Below are 23,129 nucleotides of genomic sequence, written 5' to 3'. Positions count from 1 at the left end.
CATTGTGGTGGATGCTTTATCCAGAAGCCTAATAGAAAAGGAGCAGGAGGTAGATCCATTAAGGAACTGGGAATGTGGTGAAATTTTGATCACAGTCATTCAACTGCAGGAAGAGGGACCAATAGGGTGGATCTGTAAAAATCTCAGATGGGAACAAAATCAAGATGACAATCTGAAATTGGTAAAAAGCAGCATAGGTCACTCTGATTTTCCAAAATTAGTTGAATATTACCAGATACACAAGGATATTCTGTTTAGGAGAAGAAAGAAAACGAATGAAGATTAGCGTATTTGTTTCCCAGAACAACATGTAGACTTATTAATTGATTTTATACATGGGAAATATGGACATTACCGGGACCATAAGTGTATTGCTAAATTATGCAAGGTAGTGGTTTTTGACAACATGTGGTGTAGAGTTCAAAAAGGTTAGAATCCTGTGACAAGTGTCAAAAAGTACGAGCAAGTAACAGAATTATACAGAGACATATGTACTCTGTGAAACCTCAGAATAAACTAGATTTAGTAGCTGTGGATCTTTTCGGCCTTCTGCCAGTTTCAAGGGAGGTTGTGAATACGTGATTGTATTGGTGGATGGATTTTCAAATTATGTGAGGTTTTATCCTATTAAGAAGGCTAATTCCAAAGTAATTGTGAGTAAACTGGAGAAAGATTATTTTGTAAACATTGGGATGCCGAAAGCCATTTTATCAGATAATGGGACACAATTTATATATAAACGATTTGAAGAATGTTTGAATAAGAGAAACATATAAAGTGTTAAAATTTCGGTCCATTTTCCACAAGGGAATATTTGTGAAACGATAATGAAAGAGCTAAACCATCTCTGTAGAACATGCTGTCACAAGAAGCACTCCGCTTGGGCCAATTACTCAGCATATTTCGAAGAAGACAACGCTATCGGAAAAACACTTCTAGGACCCAACAAGCTGATATGACTGGCTACACTAAGTTTGTTGGTCCCCTTTTGGAAAATTATTGTGCAGTTTAGGATCTTTACCATATGGCATTGACTGAGGACATTCAAGAAATTCAAAGAACGCAGCTCGTTTTATATTAATGCGAAATGGACTCGTTGGAAGAGATGGTCATTAACACGAACGGATTTCGACGAAAACTTAGTCGCCAGCTGACTTCTCAAAAAGTGAAAATACTTTCATAGCGAGAAACTATGGTGGTAATGAAATAAGAGAGATTAGAGCTCGCACAGAAAGATCAGTGTGTTCGTTTTCCCCGTGCACTGTTCGAGAGTGGAACCATAGACAAATGGTTCCAAAGCAGTTCGATGAGCCCTCCGTCTGGCACTTAAATGTGAACGGCAGAGTAGTCATGTAGATGTAGGTGCGTGGAAGAAGTTACTTGGCCGTTGTACCACTGTTAGGTAGAGTGATGTTGTTGGAGTACCCCCTCCTCCGCCCCCCCCCTTATCAGTCATTGATATCTTTATTGTGGCGACAGTTTGGTCAGTAGCATAGTTGATGTCTAGTTTAGGATGAGAAGTGGTAATCTGGTTGAGAGTAGATGAATGCCAACTAAAGATTGTGGTTGCAGATGGACCTATAGTTACCCTCAACAGTTAAATATGCACAATGCACTTCTCATCATAAAACGTAGAAGTGCAGGGTAAATTCAGAAAATCTATATTAGATAATGGAAAATGTTCCGACAAGTATTTTGATACGTATTATAGGCATATACAGTACTTAAATTAAGACAAATGCAAAGGTGTGGGCGTTCACTACTTATCTTACAGATACCTTTGCCAACACCACAATATATATGCAAACTTTTTGCGTGTGTCTCCAAGTATCGCAGTTCGGCTTTTAAATGGAATATCTGTACTTCCCTCTCTCTTCATTTGCATATGATCAATGTATAACCGAATCTTTATCAAGAATTACTTGGCAGAAAATTTGGGGCTATGGAACGGCTTTAACAACGACAGAGTGCAAATTCCAATGTGCTGTCAGAAGTTAGTTACTTACCAATTTGAAAAACGCATAACTAGTTGAAAGAAACAGCGAAGAAGTAATCAGTTTTCACCCTTTACAGGCGACATCATGCGAGTTCCGTTGCACTGAGACGGATCTCCTGGCCAGAAATAGCAGTAAGCACAAGGAATGTCGGTTATTATTGAAGCAATCACTTATTAGTTATACCAGTATTTCTCATCTCCAGTTTAACGTGACACACAATACTGCTCAAAATAGCCAATATCAGAAAGAACTTTCGATTTTTGATTGTTACCATTTCGAGCAATAAACGTAGACATCAAATAAATATTCAAAAATTCTGACTCTTATGCATTATTCGTTCCAAGGTACACACAATCGTTATATCAAATGAAATAGGTAAATGAAAGAATACTTAGTCCATCCACAGTCCACTGCTTTTCTCGAAAAGCAAGGAGGGGTGGACTACTTACTGATTTAAGTTTTTAAATGATGTGTGTTGCCACAACTTACTTTCTATTTCATTATTTCACAGAAATGACAAATAATAATGCTTTGTGTAAAATTTGTTGCGTTTTGCTTTGATTATCTCGAATGAAAAACCAATTTTTCGTCAAATGTCTTTAATAATTAAATGGAATTTGAATGCAACTGATTTTTGACGAAACCAAAAAAGCTCTTACAAAAAAACTCAAATGAACAATTCAGATAGTAGCCGAAATTCAGCTTCTTTAGTAACACTTACGTGACAGTAGTTAACAAAACAATAATTAATTAATCCACTGGACAACATTTAATATCTGTTCATTAACACTTGCTCCCTAATGTATTGATCTGCAAGATGAGTTAATCAATATCATTGGAAGATGATACAAACCTGTTATAAGCCAAACTCGTTTTTTAAAAAAAGTTTATTTAAAAATGCAAAATTTTATCACCACTGATATGGCAAACAGACATATTAATTTCACAATTGGTTATCGGTAAAACATAAAAGTACCTGTTACAATCGTGATCAAAGAAATATCGGAAAAATAAGTTATACGGAACTTGGTATCCATCTTAACCACACGGTTTTTTGCATCTTTCGTTAGCACACTTACTTGTCAGCGCCTGTCAGATGCTACTTGTAACTAAATACAGAGTAAGATCTGTGATGAAATGCCGTGTTACTTTGGCACGATGCTGGAAGATGTGGATAAGGTATTCACAACCTGCACCACTACTAATCGCGTCGAAGCAACTGGATGTTAACAGAAGTAATGTCACAGACCACGACGCCACGTTCACATCTCAAATACTTAAAATACTCATCGTGATTCATGAGTATACATGATACATTGAACCTGATTGACGAATATACAGACAAAGCCCATCAAAACTTGTGAATGTTGTAGTGATGGGGAGCTCGTGAATGAGTCGTTCAAATGAACGCTTCACTCCAGTGAAGTGTGAACTAAGCATTCAATTTCAATGAACTGGTACTTCAAACTCTTCACAGATAGCACATTCAACACTTTTTTCTAGTTCACTCACTCTCTTCCCCTCTCCCTCTCCCACTAAATCGGCGCTACGTCACTCATCCTCCCTTCACTTCAGTCCTCCCTCTACTGCCTGTCGACGAATCGCGCGGTGTTAGTGGTGAACAATAGGTTTACGAGGGTTTGGAGAGGTGAGGGGCGAGGGGAAAGCAGCGTCAGCTGCTTCCTGCAGTGCTGACATCATTACCCGTGACTATTTGTGCAGCTAAACATCGCGTCTACGGGTAGCCTACCGTTGGCAGCGCTTTCAGACAAATGAAAATTAAAGATACAAACGAAGAGGCTGGCTGTGTGAGCACGCACAGCCAACATGAAAATAAGAGGTTTGGTAATTACACTGAAAGAGGGATTTTACCTGAAATCGTACCAATGACTACAGGTGACAGTTTACGTTTTGAATCTGGAGGGTTATTATTCTCAATAAAAATAAAATCTACAGGAAAACTTCTGAATAATTACTTAACGTAGGTATATAGACTTTGTGATGGTGGTAAACGTACTCATTCTATTTTGGATTAAATTTTAAATGGAACATAAAATTGGACTGCATTTCGTTGGTAGCCCTAGTTTTCTGTCCATGAATACAACAAATAATGTTTCATTTGACAGATAAAGACTTTTTTGGGCGCTTCATGGGAAAATGTCGAGCAAGATAAATGTAATACCTTCTTTATATGTGACAGGCTTCTCTGTTTATCTTTCCTTTGTCCCCCTCGACCATGCTCTATTTAAATTAACTCAGACGCTGTAAGAGCGTAAAACGTTGCGTGCATGTTACTGCATAGTGCGGCCATCTGTTGGTAAAATTATGAAGTATTACGAAGCTTTATTGTACGAGCGAGGCGAAGCGAGCGACGCCATGCAATTACTGAATAACTTGAACTTGATTCACCAGTAAGTAAACCAAGCCCGGCAAAAATTTCGGTTTGAATCAGATGATTGAGTTAAACCCGCACAGTTCGAACGTGACACATTTATAGCAGTCATCATGGGACAAGATAACGAGTGTGAGACTTTTTTGTCGTAAATCGCTCTAGTGCAAGATGATTCATATGTATGTTATCAAATAATTAAAAACGCATAGCCGCTCGGATGAGCTGTAGTTCCACTATTCTATCATGAAACTTTAAACTGCGGTAGTAAACTCTACTGCCACAATAGGCTATTAGCGAACGGCGAGGCGGCCACGAAGCTTTCGTTTGACGTCACCAACAGATGGCAGCGCGGTAGCTGAACGACAGCGGCAATCGTTTTTCGCGGTGGCGCGGCTGCTGGAGGAATTGGCGTTTCCACATAGAAGCGGTAGACGCTAGCGGCAGCCAATGGCTGCTTTGTTTGCGATATACTCTTCCATGTCTTTCACGATTCATGTTCACTTTTTTCACCGTGAAGAGACTGGAAGAACTACAGCCCATGATGTTCACGGTCTCATTATGTGGTGGATAACATTTAGAAAACCAATGGCCACAGAACAAAAAACTTTCTCTGGCTCTAATATCAACTTTTAATATTGACAGTTGCAGTACCTAAATACAGATCACTAGAATGATAATACATTACCTTTTATACAGCAGACACGGATTTATTATTGAAGACGAATTACAGTTGATCCTCAGTGTTTGCGATATTAAGATCATATATTCTTACCGCTTTCAATCAGTCAATGAACTACTACGACCATACTCAGCTCCATCTATAAATTGACATTAACGTTGTCACAACGAAGGTAACATATTATTCAGATAGTTGAGGAACAGAAAAATTTAAAATGTAATGAGAGACTGGAATTCTGCAGCAAAGACCGGAAGAGAAAACAGTACAACATAGGCTCGGGGTAAGGAATAAGAGCGGAGGGCAACTGGCAGATTTTTGCACAGAGCGAAATTTCATCATCGCTAAAATTTGCTTAAGAATCATAAAAAAGGATGCATACGTGGAACAGAGTTTTCGAAACCAGATTTTAAATTGTGTTGCACATGCAGATGCTGACTGACTATAATTTGTTATAAAGTGTAAAATATAACCACAGAGGTAGCAGAAGGTAATAAATTAAGGTGCTGCAACGTGAATAAGTTGTTGATACCCTTAAATGGATCATTAGGCAACGATTGACAGAAACACAGGAAGGAAAACACTACGAGACGAATAGGTCACTTAGTGAAACACCGTCAGACGACGAATGAAGTATTTTAATATTATGCATTTTGATATAACTCATCAGCAGATATAAGATGCATTGAGTTGTACAGATGAACTGAACTTGTATTTTACATAACTGCCTGTGACAGCTGCGTGTGCAACATACAAGTTCAGAGCATCTGTACACATTGATTATCTGATACTGATGACAGGTTATCCTGAAATACACAATATTAAAGTCATTCCTTCACCATCTGATGACTTCTTCTAACTGACTTGTCAGCATCTGTACAGTACTGTTCCAATTAAACTGACACTGTCCGTGTGGTCACATCCACCATCACTTACGCATCACCTCGACAGCGCATTCCATTTTAGCTCTTGTTACAATTTATGTCATATGGCAATTCCAGTAACAACAGATGAATATGAATAATTTCACATATGACATCCATTTCAGCAGAGAACATGGACATCTTTTAAATAAACTGTTTCCTTAAAGGCAGAACCTTTTTTGGCCAGATTTTGTACGATGAATATTTTTAACAGTTAATAATACAATATGTGAGTTTTCATTAAAAACAAATTAATATAACTCACCTACAGTAGTGGCGACTCTAATGCTAAGGATTTTTTGTTGTATACAACAGGCACCATTCCAGCTCATACTGAAGACTAATAAACTAAAAGTCGTGTACTTTATTAACAATCAATTTTGTTAAATGAAATTGTTTTCATTAATTCCTTTCTTTCACGAAGTAATTATGGTACCACTGTACAAAGATTAGTGTTGAAAAGTACATGTATGTTTACAAAAAGAAATTGTGTATCACAAATTCCATTAAAGCTCGGTCCACCTCCTGAGGAGCTTCCGAATGCTGACCCGGCACAGAGCGCAGATTCTTGCAGGAGCTTCTTTGACGGACTGGAAAGGTGACAGTCATTTGGAGCCAGGTCAGGACTGTGTGCCGTGAGCTACAGCAGCTCGAAGCAGAGCTTTTGTGTGCAATAGATTCCTTTCCCAGCAAAATGACACATTTGAAATTTTTTTTCTCTGCTCTTCACTTTGATTTTGGGTTTCTGATCTCATAGTAGTGTCATCATCCTCTGTTTGAACTAAAGGAGAGTAATGAATCAGCAGTGGACCTTCCATATCACGAAAGTCATCAGCTTTCCTACAGAAGCTTGCCTCTTGGTTTCTTGCATATGCATACACTCGCAACCCACGTACAGTGCACGGTGTAGCTACTCTGTACTATCGTTTGCGACCTCCTTTCCTGTTCCCTCTCGCTTACAGAGTGAGGGAGAAGCAACAGTCTATATGCCTCTCTATGAGCTCTGATTTCTCTTATCTTCATGGTCTTTACACCAAACGTATGTCAGTGGCAGAAGAATTGTTCTGTAGTCCACTTCAAATGCTGGTTCTCTGAATTTTTTTAATAGTGTTTCACAAAAAGAACGTCATCTTCCCTTCAGGGATTTCCTTTACGATTCGTGAAGTATCTTTGTAATACTCGTGGCTTGTTCAAACCTACTGGTAACAAATCTAGCAGCTCGCCTCTGAATTGCTGTGATGTCTTTCTTTAATTCAAATTGATAGGGATTCCATACACTCGAGCAGTATTCAAGGATGGGTTGCACTAGTAGTCTATATGTGGTTTGCTTTACAGATTAGGTACACTTCTCTAAAAGTTCACCCAATAAACAGAAGTCTGCCAACTGCCTTCCCTACAACTGTCCTTAGCTGCTCATTCCATTTCATACTGCTGTGCAATGTAGTGCCTAGACATTTAAGTGACATGACTACACCGTGCGGAATACTTACTAATGCTGTTTTCGAACATCAGGCCTATGGGATTGTTTTCTTAACAGTCTGCATTAATTTACATTTTTCTACATTTGTAGCACGCTGCCACTCATCAAAACTGACTTCATGTTACCGATCACCACCTCTCTCAGTGAAAGCATCTACTGTTCACGTGATACATAGGAATGTCAGAAATCCTTCTTGCATGCCGTGCAGCTGCCTGCTGCCACATTTCAGAGTTAATGGCCTGACTAACTTGGAAAAAAAAATACCAAGGAATAGCATTTGGAAGTGCAGGAGTTGCAGTATGATAATTATTTAGTAACACTGCTTTGCAGAATACTCGGGAAATCCACAGAAGGTGTAAAACAGGTGAGGTATTATGAAATGGCAATTTTGGCAAATTTTTGTACCAGTTTATCACTGACTGCAAATGGACTGCCACTTCTTTCATCTTCACAAACATTTGTCCTTCCTCTCTCAAACGAAAGATGCTGTTGACAACATATTAGGCCGATAAGAATAATAACAAAAAATAATAACTGATCTCATTTAAAAACATCTGTTTAAACCATTACGGATTTTTACTTCACCATGTCAGTGCATTCACCAATTACCGTAGCCATCCACATCAACAATAACCTTGATAATTACTGCATAAAAAGCTCTATTCGCTGCCATGGTACAACAAGTCTAGACTTAAATCTACCAAGAAATAATTAAGTGCAATTCATATACCAACATTTTATCTTTTTTCTGAGCTCAAGATATCACTCATTATGGAGACACATTGACCTTTTTTTTCTGGGTGAGCAATCGCGGCACCCACCTCGCACAAAGCTTCTTTGTAGCCAACTCTCCATGCTGTATATTAAGCACTCAATCAGTTGAGATGCCTACAGTATCAGAAATCTCACGAATTTTTATTCAGCAATTCCGCATTACCATATCGTGGATTTTATCAATGGTTTCCTTTGTGGTAACTTCAACAGGAGAGCCAGAGCATGCGTTGTTTCGGTGCTTGTCTGACCACGTTTACATTCATAAATACAAAAGTAAACAGTCTTCAGTGATGGTGCAGAGACCGTGAGAAGTTCACCCAGTTCTGTTTTGACTTGTGCGGCAGTCCAACCCTTCAAATGAAAATGTTTGATAACACCACAAAACTCGATTTTCTCCATTTTCAGTCGCAGTCAACACACTGAACAATCCAGACAGCTATCAACAATGAACTGTACACTGTACATTGTTGAAATTCTTTATACAACCCTTGAAATAATCCAGCTTACCAACCATGAAGGCACAACAAAAATGTTCATTTCTTTCAATGAAATTTACCAGACATGTCAAACTGTCCTTGTATAAGGCCACACAGCTGACTAATTGACCCATTCTGGTCAAATTAGACCAGTAAGTCTGTAAATGCCCCAGCATATAATTTTTTAACTAATTTCAAGATGTATTATAAAAAAAAGTCATCAAAGGATGAATGAAACTACTACCGCTACATATCAGCTCACCAAATTCAGCCTCTACATAGCACAAATTTCATAATTAATGTCAAGAGATTTAGAAATTTTTTGCCACTAGAAATCATATTAGAAGGCAAACAAAAAGCAGTGGCTTCCTCACTATTGCATCTTAAGCTCACTACCCTACCTGCACGGCTGTTCTGCCCCTGCCCCTGGCCCTCACCCTCCCTCCCATTTTTCCCATGCTACATCAACCTGAGGTCACTTTCTGGACAGCCCTGATAAATGTTCTTAGTAGTCATTTGCTGGTAATCCTAAGTTATCGCACCAATGTGTATCCAGTTTGTCAAGTTCCTTTTAAGAAGATCATGCGTGTCGTTAGACCTAGAGTTGTTGCTGCTGGCATTATTTGTTTTCTTGAATCCTGCTGCAAATGTGGAGCAAAATATAACACTTTTTATAACAAAGTGGTCAGACTTGAAAAGTATTTATATTTTTCTCACCACTTTAAATTGTTACACTGAAATCAGTAACACAAATGAAGTAATCATAAAATATTTTCTGATGTTTATTTCTGTACAAAACAACTTTTCTGTCCATTAGTCAGCTATTGCTGACTAACACCTCAAATAAGACTTAGTGCATAAAAACACCTGCTCAGCGGCCTTGATCGTGTGTTCCACATCTCGCTACCTGCAATTCTATCATTACTGCAATCATGAAATCCTCCGACGGCGTGTTTTCTTCCTTCGCGCCCACCTCTTCGACTGAGATGTTGCCACAGCTCGCTGAGGACCTGAAAATTTTCAAAGTTCCATCTATGATTTGCGGACAGATGCTTCAGAAATGTGGTAAAAATTGATCTCAAACGAGCATATTTCCGTAGTCATCTTGAAGGGTCATAAAGATTTCATTAGTTCTTTTCGAACTCACGCGGGGACCTTAAAGACTGCTTGCCCTCTTCCGTTTTCTTCATACTTGCAGAATTTGAAGGTCAGTCCCAGACCTAATTTTCCTAAAGCAGTCTGGTGGTGATGGTGGGGGAGGCAGGGATGACCTACCTTTGAAGATTCGGAGCGTTTCGAGCATTGTTAATCGTAAGAAATTTGAGCATATTAAAATATTTGCTAGTAGCTGAATGCATTGTGTGCAAGTCTTGTGAGCATGATATCGCTGGTTTGATTATCACTACTAGCAATTATATACATCAGTAATACTGTTCACTGTGTGGAAATTAAAAAGTATTTCATTTGCTATTTGATGTTAGGCATTTTTGTACCAAATTATAATTTATTTTGAACACTCATTTTGATGTGATAGATAATTAAAAATAAAACGATGTCATTTTTTATTAAAAAATTGGAGCTCGATGTCCATTAACATTTCCATTTCACAATAAATATAAAACTTACTACTAGGGGAACCATGCAAAACTTTTGCACTTTTATGATAATGACAGTATCTGGAATAAGTGTAGTCGCCGGGATGAGGGTAGTTGTGGGAATGAAGTGAAACCATTTTTAAAAATGAACTGAGCAATGTGAAATAATAATCACGAATTTATGATACATCCTTGCATATACATTTCCACGTGTCCAGAAATGCGTTTTGCATTTGGAATGCTTGTCACAGCTTGTATGATGGGGAGAGATCAGGGACTGACAACAGGGCAACATAACCTATAACTTTAACTTCACAAACATTTTCACTTACAGTAAGCATGTTACAGCACAGTAGCAATGGGTAAATCACAATTCAAAGTGACAGTGATGAATGTGTTTGTCATTTTGAGAGTTATATTCATTTAGTAAAGTCAACTTATACGACAGGCAGATGGTTTGGTTTGGTTTGGTTTGGTCGGTCTGGGGGATGGAACCAAACAGTGAGGTCATCGGTCCCATCGTATTAAGGAAGGATGGGAAAGGGAGTTGGCCTTGCCCTTTCAAAGGTACCATCCCAGCATTTGCCTGAAGCGATTTTGGGAAATCATGGAAAACCTAAATCAGGATGGCCGGACATGGGTTTGAACCATCGCCCTCCTGAATGTGAGTCCAGTGTGCTAACCACTGCGCTACCTCGCTTGGTCAGGCAGATGAAATGGACTACTGCAGTAGTCACAGTTAGTATCTATGACAATGCTGTATACAGATTATCCAGTAATGGGTACTTTAAGACAAATGAAACTGTATTTATAATAAGATAATACGAAAAGGAAGTCTCTTATTCATGATTAATTATCATAAATTATAGGTATGAATCTGGGCATCCGTGATGCACATTTGCCTATTGTAGTTAACACTTATGTTAAAAATTTTCCACAACTATTAAGTTTAAGTGCAAAATCAGTATGCAGTATCAATAGCCAGTTAAAAAAAAAAACCTTTCTAACAATACATCATTAATACCTGTACATTTAGTATATGTAGAGAAAAAGGTATATTGAATTGAGAAATTAACTAGTGATAATCGAACAAACGACTTCACAATCACAAGACTTCTATTCACCTACTGCTGGAAGTGTTTTGTAGTTATAATGACTTGAAAATCTTCTAATTTTCAAAGAAGATTGTGTTGTACTGCTTTAGGAATTTGATGTTTGGGTGCTGATTTACAAATCCTGCAAGTATGAAAAAAAAATCAAAGAGGACCAGTCCACTTGTCAAATGATCTCAGCAAGCCTATTTATCTATGATAACACAATAGTAGTGTCGCGACATAATTAAACCACTGCCAAAGATCACAGAGTTCACTTTATTTAGTACTGATGCCCAAATGTGTTTAATTATGGATCTCCTCCTTTTCTGTCCTAGCTGTTTCTGTATTTTGAATTTCTGGGGCATCTGTACATTCTAGCATAGTAACGATCAGAACTCAATAAAACCAAAGTATGAAATTTTGTGCTTCTGTGATCCCAATGAAAGATCTGCGACAGCTCTCATGTTCCGAAAGACAGATTATGATGTTACAACCTGACCACTGTGCAGTTAAAAATAAATGGTTTGAGTTGCTGACTCATCTTAGATCAAAAGTGAACTAACAAAGTTTTTGTAACCTCTCCACATTACAAGATTAAATGTTAAGCACAGAAACACACCTCAGGTCACAGCCTAAGCCCATATAAACAACCATATGTGAAAACCCGCACTGTATACTCGAGAAATGTTCTGTACCGACACATATCACCTAGTGCATGTGGGCTTAGATTTGAGGGGAGCACAAACGATAGAAGTACTATGAAACCAAAATAGTAACTTTAATGTAAAATAAAAAACAGAGTACAGGAGGGCAATGATAATCCAGCATGCTCAGGGGTCTGTCAATGCTCGACTATCAAATGTGCTGGATTATCAAATGTGCTGGATTATCAAGGACATTTTAAAAAACTCATTTTACAAAAAAATGATATAAGCAAAACCTATTGTTTTCACTCAGAAAAACAAGTAATTATTATTTATTAATAAGAACTTGAGAGAGTATACAAAAAATTAAAAGCATGTACTACTTTTCTATAAAAACAAAATTCAATTAAAGAACACTGTACTGCTCTATTCAATCAGTTTAAGGCTCAAAGTTTCAGAAAAGTTCAATGTACGTAAACAATTTTTTATACACCAGTTATGAAATGAAATACCTACAATGGATATATACAAATAAGCACCACTGATTTGAAAAGATCCAGAACAAGACAATTAATAAAAATTGTTACCAATAAACTGGCGCAATTTAATTAGCATCACTGGTTTTAGGAAGAGCACAGATATCTCACGTTATCTAGGATGTGGAATACGTTGGACTGGTATCTAACAATGATGGCTTCTGAATCCTCAGGAACAATGCAGGAATGCTAAATTGTTTCTTGGATTTAACACTTGAAAAAAAAAAAAAAAAAAACAGTAATGATGTGCCCATTCATAACGTCAGAAGCATTGTACTTTTGGCTGCTCTCACCATTTTTTATGAAAATCTTTAAGGATTCTGAAGCCCCAGGCCAAGACATGTGAATTGTAGGCATTTCTTCTTCATCACTCTCAGTTTCTGGTGCCTCCCGTGGGTTGAAAACATTTTGTAATATCACAAAATCAGTCAACTCTTCTTTGATGGCTAAATTTCTGTCAATGTTTATCTATTTGTCAACTACTTCCATTGAAAATGCACGCAGTTGATCAGTGAATGCAAGATTTATCACTCGTGCAATTTAAGAGTGAATACTTGTCGACTAATAATTATTTACACTGCGTTCCACCTTGGCTCCTTTAACCAGCTTAGGCTATAGTTTTCTCCAGAGGCTGTGCAATGTAGTATTTTTAACATACGTCCAAGCAATTTCAGCTGGGAAAATAGCATCTTTGATGTTATAATTGCTTTGGAACTCTTTGACACTGCAATCTGAGCTTACCAGCTGTTGCACAAAAATACCACTGAATCAGCACTTGAGATTCTGTATGATACCTCAGTCCATTCCGGACTATTGGGTCTGGCGATTATCACAGAATTACTGTAATACCTAAAGTGAGGACTGTCTGCTTTTGGATATCCTTTCTCTCGCGCCCCACAAACTTGACATCAACCAGCGCATAATTTCACCTGCCACCCGTTATCAGCGTACTCCCGAAACCTTGACACCTACACAAGCTCCACGTCAAATCACAACAAAACTTCAGCCACTTCCCCACTACCTGTTGTCTTTAATAATAGAAAACTTCTCTTTCTTTATTTACCACATCTTTCTTCTCCACACACTCCTCTTTTTCTTTCCAAAAGCTTGATTCAGGACCCTCATTCGCATTTTGTCCGTGCCTCTCCCCCTCCCACAATCATCCTCATCTACTGCTCACCTCCTACAACTTAGTGCAGCGAAAAACAGTGTTCTGGATTTTTTAAGTGTACCATGATTTAAAAAGGAAGACTTCCAACTTTTACTTTAAATCTTCCAACCATACCAATAACCTGAAAATCATATATACAGGGTGGTCCATTGAACATGACTGGGCCAAATACCTCACGAAATAAGCATAAAACAGAAAAACTACAAAGAACGAAACTCATCCAGCTTGAAGGGGGAAACCAGATGGCACTATGATTGGCCCACTAGATGGTGCTGTCATAGGTCATCGGATATCAACTGCGTTTTTTAAATAGGAACCCCCATTTTTTATTACATATTCGTGTAGTACATAAAGAAATATGAATGTTTTAGTTAGACCACATTTTTCGCTTTGTGGTAGATGGCGCTGTAATAGTCACAAACATACGGCTCAGAATTTTAGATGAACAGTTGGTAATAGGTAGGTTTTTTAAATTAAAATACACAACGTAGGTACATTTGAACATTTTATTTGGTTGTTCCAATGTGATACATGTACCTTTGTGAACTTATCATTTCTGAGAATGCATGCTGTTACAGTGTCATTACCTGTAAATACCACATTAACGCAATAAATGCTCAAAATGATGTCCATCAACCTCAATGCATTTGGCAGTACGTGTAACGACATTCCTCTCAACAGCAAGTAATTTGCCTCCCGTAATGTTGGCACATGTATTGACGCATGTTGTCACGTATTGTCGGTGGATCACGATAGCGAATATTGTTCAACTTTACCCACAGAAAGAAATCCGGGGATGTCAGATCTGGTGAACGTGCACGCCATGGTGCTTCGACGACCAATCCACCTGTCATGAAATATGCTATTCAATACTGCTTCAACCACACGTGAGCTATGTGCCGGACATGCATGATGTTGGAAGCACATCGCCATTCTGTTATGCAGTGAAACATCTTGTAGTAACATCGGCAGAACATTATGTAGGAAATCAGCATAAACTGCACCATTTAGGTCACCATCGATAAAATGGGGGCCAATTATCCTTCCTCCCATAATGCCGCACCATACATTAACCCGCCAAGGTCGCTGATGTTCCACTTGTCACAGCCATCGTGGATTTTCTGTTGCCCATTAGTACGTATTATGCCAGTTTACGTTACCGCTGTTGGTGACTGTCGCTAAATAGAACACGTTCTCTTGTGTCCAGTGGCAGAACTGTACACGACATTCAAAGTTGTCACCACACAGTTACTGGTGCATAGAAATATGGTACGGGTGCAATCGATGTTGATGTAGCATTTTCAACACTGTCATTTTTGAGATTCCAGATTCTCGCACAATTTGTCTGCTACTGATGTGCGGATTAGACGCGACAGCAACTAAAACACCTACTTGGACAATCATCATTTGTTGCAGGTCGTGGTTGACGTTTCACATGTGGCTGAACACTTCCTGTTTCCTTAAATAACGCAACTATCCGGCGAACGGATGACACTTGGACGATGTCGTCCAGGATACCGAGCAGCATACATAGCACACGCCCGTTGGGGATTTTGATCACAATAGCCATACAGCAACACGATGTTGACCTTTTCCACAATTTGTAAATGGTCCATTTAACACGGGTAATGTATCATGAAGCAAATACTGTCCGCACTGGCGGAATGTTACGTGATACCATGTACTTATACGTTTGTGACTATTACAGCGCCATCTACCACAAAGCGAAAAAAGTGGTCCAACTAAAACATTCATATTTCTTTACGTACTACACGAATATGTAATAAAAAAATGGGGGTTCCTATTTAACATGAGGGGGGACCCAAAAGTAACCGGAATCGTAATGCTGCACATCGTGTACTTGTAGTAGCAGTAGCAGTTGATAGGAGCTCTGCTGAGTCATTCTGCCACGCGGCGTCACCCAACAGTGAGAAGTGTGGTTTCTTTGGCAGTTCTTTGAGTGTGCATACAGTGCAGACGTGACACGAGGAAATGGCTAGCTCTTACAAACAAGGTGCGGCAGTGAAGTTTTGTTTCTTGCTCGGCAAGAACGCAGCACATACTGTTGATGATTCAGACAGCCTACAAAGACCTTGCTCTTAGTAAAACGCAAGTGTACGAATCGTTTTCTCGGTTTAAAAAGGGAGAAACGGTGGTTGAAGATTGGCCCCGTTCCGGTCGACCTTCAACTGCTCGAAGCGAAGACAATATCGACAAAATCCGTGATCTCATCAGTGAAGATCGATGCAGGCCAATCGACCAACTCAAGAACTTGTCTGGGAGCTCAATTCAGTGCATCTTGACCATCGATTTGGGGATGCAAAGATTTGCAGCAAAACTCACACCAAAGCTTCTTACCAGAGATCAAAAGCTTCTTACCGGAGATCAAAGGGATCGTCGCATTCGAGCCTGTCTCGAAATGAAGGACGCGTTGAAAGATGATCCACATTTTTTCAACAAAATCGTTACAGGTGATGAGTCATGGTGCTATGGGTACGATCCAGAAAGTAAACAACAGTCATCACAATGGAAGTCACCTGGCTCACCTCGACCAAAAAAAGCTCGACAAGTGAAATCGAATGTGAAAACGATGTTGATCTGTTTTTTTGACGTCAAAGGGATCGTACACTCTGAATTTGTCCCTGAAAACCAGACAGTAAACCATCAATTCTATTTGGAGGTTATGAAACGACTTCGCAGAAGTTTGTCGCGAAAACGTCCAGCTTTGTGGGATTCTGGCGTGTGGTTCCTGCATCACGACAAAGCTGCCGCGCACACAGCTCTCAGTGTTCGCCAGTTTTTGGCCTCAATGAAGACGATTACCTTGACCCACGCTCCCTATTTGCTGGATTTAGCACCCTCGGACTCCTTCCTATTCCCGAGGATGAAAAGAGACTTGAGGGGGAAGCGTTTTGCGGATGTGGAAGACGTAAAATGCAATGTCATGAAAGTGCTAACAGGTATCAAAGAGGACGAATTTAAAAGGTGCTTTGAACACTGGAATGAACGTTTGGAAAAGTGTATTAATGCTAATGGAGAGTACTTCAAAGGAGATTAAGGTTGTATTTGAAAACAATATAGTATATGCTTTCTAGAAAGAAATTCCGGTTATTTTTGGGCCCCCCCTCGTATATATATATATATATTTTTTTTTACAAAACTATGCTCAAGACGAGCATTCCTTGGGTTTCAGGATTTTAGACAGATGACGTCGACATCATGCCACAATGTTGCGGCTGACAACCGGGCAGCCACCTTCAAATGAGTTATATAACAAATGTTGCCAAGTTTATGCCTGAGATTGGCGTGCATAGATCTCAGCTCTACTACCCCCTCTGTTGAATGTTGTTATCATCTCGGCCACGCAGGCAAACAGCAGAGTTCAAATTGAGAGGCAAAGGTGAAGAAGTTAACTGTTCATATGTAGATATGGCACTAGGAGTAAAATTTCGTCTTTGTCAAGAAATCAAAGAAATCAACTAGTCTCATGTATTATCCAGTCCAAAACCACCATTACAATTAATAAGAACTTCTGCCGAATGTGTTTCCAAAGAGTCTTTAATAGCTGAATCCCAGAATGTACTCATCATGTCCAAGCTTTTTGTGGCAGAATAACCTACTAAATTTCCTGTGGAAATAGAGGGCTCAGCTATGGCGGATTTACTGGGCTTTTCAAAAAATTCCGCAACATTCATAATTTCACACCAATGGTCTGTTGGAGCAAAATGTGGTTGGCATCCCTGCAAACGCCTGTGTTTACTGTATAACTGCCAGAAGTTTCATTGTTGTAGGTCTGTTAGTTACTGTTCACTGCTTTATTGAGTACAGCGTTGTGTCGCACAGTTTGCAAATTTCAAGATGGCAGAGTTAAGAGGACAACGTGTCTGCATGAAATTTTGCATAGAACTCAAGAAAACCTTTACAGAGACACAATAATGATGCAGGAAGCTTACAATGATATGTACTTAAGCCGTCCTCAGTCTTACCAATGGTTCACACAGTTTACAAATGGCCAGACGGAAATCTAAGATGGCCTTCGACATCTACCGACAGTGCTCACGTCTGGAACATCGACGAACTTGTGCGTGCCATTTGAAGACTGACTATCCGTGAGGTTGCAGAAGAATGTAACATTTGAGTTGGATCGTGTCATAAAATCCTGACAATGCATCTCAGAATGTATCGTGTTGCCACCTAGTTCGTCCCACGGCTCACGAGTCGAGACCAGAAATACCTTTTTCTTGCGATCTGTGAAGAGCTTTTAGATTGTGCAAATGAAAATGTAATGTTCTTTAAGAGAATCATAATTGGTGATGAGACATGGGTCTACAATTAGGGTGTTGAGACCAAGGTTCAAATTTCACAAGAGCTCGGGAAAGGTTCTCCACGACTAAAACAGCTTGTCAGGTCAGGTCAAATGTCAAAGTCGTGCTGACAGTTTTCTTTGACTTTGTAGGATTAGTTCATCATGCCACCTGTTAATCGGTGGTACTATCGGACGAGCTGGAATGCCCGCAAGAAAATGTGAGAAGGAAACGGCCTGAAATGTGGCGAGACAATTCGTGGCTTTTGTGTCGTGATAAAGCAGATGCACAATCGTCCCTGTTCGTGTGTGGCTGTTGCACAAAAAACGAAATCACTGTGCAGCCTCATCCTCCTCACTCTCTAGACCTGGTCCCCGGGGACTTTTTTTATTTCCAAAGTGTCCTCTGATGAAAGGACAAGATTTGCAACAATAGACGAGATAAATGTAAATCCACAAACGGTACTTCAGGCGGTCCAGGAAGAGGAAGTGCAAACAGTGTTGAAAGCGGAGATCAATTGTGGAGCGAGTATTTCCGAAGAGACAATGCACAATAAGTAAAAGTATGCGCAGAAAAAGGATTTTTCTGAACAGACCTCGTACATCAATTGTGTTCCGCATACATTTTACGCATTCTGCCTGTGGTCTGGATAGTGTGTAGTTTGTCACACTGGCATGCAATTCACCTGAAGAAGGTTGCTCGGTTGGCAGCCAAAATATCGTGCCAGGATGTTGCTGTCGTCTGGCCGCAATCCTGACACCTCACAGAATACGCTAGAATGCTTTGACAATACTCTCAGCTGGATAGCAGCATTGTTCTGCTGCTGAGCCACCGTCACTCATCAGGAAGATGTGATAAAATCAAAATTATGGACCTTTTTACTACCAAAAGTAATGGCAAAGTAGAGAATAATCTTATTTGAACATATCTACAGAATGAATGAGATCAGGCTAACCCAGATCACGTATTTCTTGTCAGAAAAGTCAACAACAGTACAGATTACAGAAGTAGGCAAAGAACTGCAGTGCGATGAACAAATTGGGAATATGAAAATAAATGTGTATGTCAATAAAAGTTATATAAAAAACAAAAATTGATGGAAGCTGGTAGATGTGATGTACAACAATTTCAGAAAAAATAGAGGATTTATTGATGAGAAAGTGTGTCACAAACTGAGCAAGTGAGTAACGTGTCGATACACCTCTGGCACTTATGGAAGCATATATTCAGCTGGGCAATGACCGACAGAGGTTTTGGATGTCCTCCTGAGGGATCTCGTGCCAAATTCCGTCCAACTGGCATGTTAGATTTTCAACATCCTGAGATGGGTTGAGAGTCCTGCCTGCAATTTTCCGAACATTCTCATTTGGGAAAAGATCTGGCAACCTTGCCGGCCACGGTAGGGTTCAGAAAGCACGGAGACCGGCAGTAAAAACTCTCATTGTGGGCAGGTGAGCATTATCTTGCTGAAATGTAAGGCCCGGGTGGCTTGTCGTGAAGGGTAACAACGGGGCACAGAATATCACAGACGTGCTGCTGTGCTGTATGAGTCTCACAGATGGCAACCAAAGCGGTCCTACTATGAAAAGAAATAGCACCCCAAACCATCACTCCTGGTTGTCAGACCATATCACAGGCAACAGTCAGGTCGGTATCCATTAGCGTCCAGGACATCTGCAGAAACACCTTCAGCCTGTAATCTCACCGAATGGAATAGAATTGCCTTCAGTGACGAGTCCTGCTTCGGTTACCGACCTGAATGTGACCGCCAGTTTTTTTATTAGTGCGCTGGGGCAAGCAAACTGACTTTCACTTTCTTTTTTGGAGGGGAAGGGGGGGGGGCGGGGGGGGGGGGGGGGGAGAGACAAACAAACCTACATTACTGGCCATTAAAATTGCTACACCACGAAGATGACGTCCTACAGACGCGAAATCTAACTGACAGGAAGAAGATGCTGAGATATGCAAATGATTAGCTTTTCAGAGCATTCACACAAGGTTGGCGCCAGTGGCGACACCTACAATGTGCTGACATGAGGAGAGTTTCCAACCAATTTCTCATACACAGACAGCAGTTGACCGGCGTTGCCTGGTGAAACGTTGTTGGGATGCCTCGTGTAAGGAGGAAAAATGTGTACCATCACATTTGCAACTTTGACAAAGGTTGGATTGTATTCTATCGCGATTGTGGTTTATCGTATCGCGACATTGCTACTCGCGTTGGTCGAGATCCAATGACTGTTAGCAGAATATGGAATCGGTGGGTTCAGGAGGGTAATACGCAATGCCATGCTGGATCCCATCGGCCTCGTATCACTAGCAGTCGAGATGACAGGCATCTTATCCGCATGGCTGTAACAGATCATGCAGCCACATCTCGATCCCTGAGTCACATCTCGATCCCTGAGTCACATCTCGATCCCTGAGTCAACAGATAGGGACGTTTGCAAGACAACAACCATCTGCACAAACAGTTCGACGACATTTGCAGCAGCATGGACTATCAGCTCGGAGACTGTGGCTGCGGTTGCGGTTGCCCTCGACGCTGCATCACAGACAGGAGCACCTGCGATGGTGTACTTGACGACGAACCTGGGGGCACAAATGGAAAAACGTCTTTTTTGCGGATGAATCCAGGTCCTGTTTACAGCATCATGACGGTCACATCATTGTTTAGCGACATCGAGGTGAACGCACATTGGAAGCGTGTATTCGTCATCGCCATAACTGGTGTATCACCCGACGTGATGGTATGGTGTGCCATTGGTTACATGTCTCGGTCACCTCTTGTTCGTACTGACGGCACTTTGAACAGTGGACGTTACATTTCAGATGTGTTACGACCCATGGCTATACTCTTCATTCGATCCCTGCGAAACCCTACATTTCAGCAGGATAATGCACGACTGCACGTTGCAGGTCCTTTCTGGATACATAAAATGTTCGACTGCTGCCCTGGCCAGCACATTCTCCAGATCTCTCACCAATTGAAAACGTCTGGTCAATGGTGGCCGAGCAACTGGCTCGTCACAATACGCCACTCACTACTCCACCAAAATTGTGTGAAAATGTAATCACATGTCAGTTCTAGTATAATATATTTGTCCAATGAATACCCGTTTATTACCTGCATTTCTTCTTGGTGTAGCAGTTTTAATGTCCAGTAGTGTATTCACTGATTTCCTCTAACATGAATGTAAATTAGGCATAGATCTTTCAGTGAAGCTGTTAAGCACACAGTAGGGTGGGAAGGGGTGTTAGGCAGTCAGTCTTCTGACTGGTTTGATGTGGCCCACCATGAATTCCTCTCCTTTTGTTCTATAAAGAGAAGCAATTCAATAATGTTAAAAATTAAATATGAGCCTAAGTTTATAGGTCCAGCTTCATGGAAAGAATTTTGTTCTTTTAATTTTGAAAAAGAAACATAGTGGAACTTTGCTCCGAGACCAATCACAAACTGGGGCTCAGATCTCCTATAAGTTGCAGTATCGAGCGGTCACAGATAAACCTATTGTTGTTGTTGTTATTTATTATAACTATTATCATTATTTTTGATTATTCCATTTTAAAAGAGCGTCTGGACTTGAGCAGTCACAATGTTTTCTTCTTCCTTCGCTCATCCCAAATTATCTTCATAAGCTCACTGTGTTCTCTCTTGTGCTCTTCCAATTTATTTTATGTCCTTTTTTGTGTTCTTTATGATGTTTCTGAACTGTTCTTGATTGTTATGTTGTTTTTTGTGACTCAGTTCTTTAATGCCTTCTTCTGTTTCAATGATTGATTTTATTTTGTTTTTTCTAGTATTTGCTATCTCAAAAACTTGCTCTGTGAGCCTGTTCTTGTTCACCCTGCTGATCTGTCCATAAAATTTCAACCTTCTCTTCCTAAAGGTATCAATTACGGTTTCTCTCGATTGTCTCTTTATCCCAATTCTTTCATGAAAAACTTGTCTGAATATTTTCCTTAGAATTTTCCTTTCTCTTTTTAATGTATGACCATGAATCACTGTGGTTTCTGCAGCGTGGAATGCTTCCGGTAGAACTATTGTGCTGCAGTGCCTTAGTTTTGCACTGAGAGAAAAATATATTTTTTTTTATTATCACGATTCCAAATGAGATAATATGCTTTTTACAATGGGAAGATTCTTTCTTTATTGTCTATTGTGTTCAGGCTGGATGGTTGGATAATCTCTCCCAGACATCTGAAGCACGTGTCTTGTCACTTTTCTGTACTGGGTTGTAGTGGGGAGATTCTCTGCAAGTCTGCTTCTTGATTTTTCTGGTATGAAATTTGTAGACCAGTTTTCTACAAGATTTCATGAAGTTTTTCCGTTGCAAGTTTGGTTGCTTCTCTATCACTGCTTAGAATGCCGACATCATCCACAAAAGCCAGAAGCTTCACATTGATTCTCTGCTCTTTTTAGCCGTGAGTTGAATTCCCTTTATTTTATTTTCCCATGTCCTCACAATTTTTTCCACAACTGTGTTTAAAGACATTTCTCCCATGAATTTAACACTGGAGTTTGTACCAGTTAATGTCTATTGGACAACTGACCTGCTTTTCCTGTCACCCTTGAATTCCTCTAAAGTATGGAATAAAACTTTTTAAACTTGACTAAAGTTCACAGTATTTCTACACCTTATTTGCAAAATTATCTTTAGGTTGCATATCAGTTCTATACATGGTTGACCTTTGTGTGATCCTGCCTGATACTCTCCTAGTAATGGGTCTGTCTGTTCTTTAATGGACTTAACAGGGTTTGTGAAAGAATTTTTATACTACAGGAAGCAATGAAATTTGCCTGTGATTATTTGGATTGGTTTTATCTCCTTGTTTGTGAAGAGGATTAATTAATGCACATTTCCATTCTGGAGGTACAATTCTTTTTCCCAAATGTTTCATATACTTTTGTGACTTCCCTGTGTGAGAGTACTGCCATCCAATTGCCATATTTCTGCTATTATTCCATCTTTTCCGGGATACTAGTTGTTTTTCATAGAGTTGATAATTTCCCCTCCTTCCTTAAGAGGTGGTGGTTTTGGATCAGGACTGGGGAGAGGGGGATTG

The 23,129-nt window shown here is 39.8% G+C and overlaps 1 protein-coding gene across 2 annotated transcripts in view; it reads right to left on the bottom strand.

The window, feature by feature from the left end:
- Positions 1-9,403: 9,403 nt before the first annotated feature.
- Positions 9,404-23,129, bottom strand: part of LOC126108621 (uncharacterized) — a 204,695-nt gene continuing 190,969 nt past the window's right edge. For both annotated transcript variants that reach the window (XM_049913933.1, XM_049913932.1), the window contains one exon: positions 9,404-9,728. In XM_049913933.1, coding sequence (XP_049769890.1) covers positions 9,649-9,728 — 80 coding nt within the window. In that variant the 3' untranslated portion in view covers positions 9,404-9,648. The remainder of the gene's footprint in view (positions 9,729-23,129) is intronic.

This window comes from Schistocerca cancellata, chromosome 11 (genome assembly GCF_023864275.1).
Source record: "Schistocerca cancellata isolate TAMUIC-IGC-003103 chromosome 11, iqSchCanc2.1, whole genome shotgun sequence".
Taxonomy (NCBI): Eukaryota; Metazoa; Arthropoda; class Insecta; order Orthoptera; family Acrididae; genus Schistocerca; species Schistocerca cancellata.
This window is presented reverse-complemented; position numbering and strand designations above follow the sequence as displayed.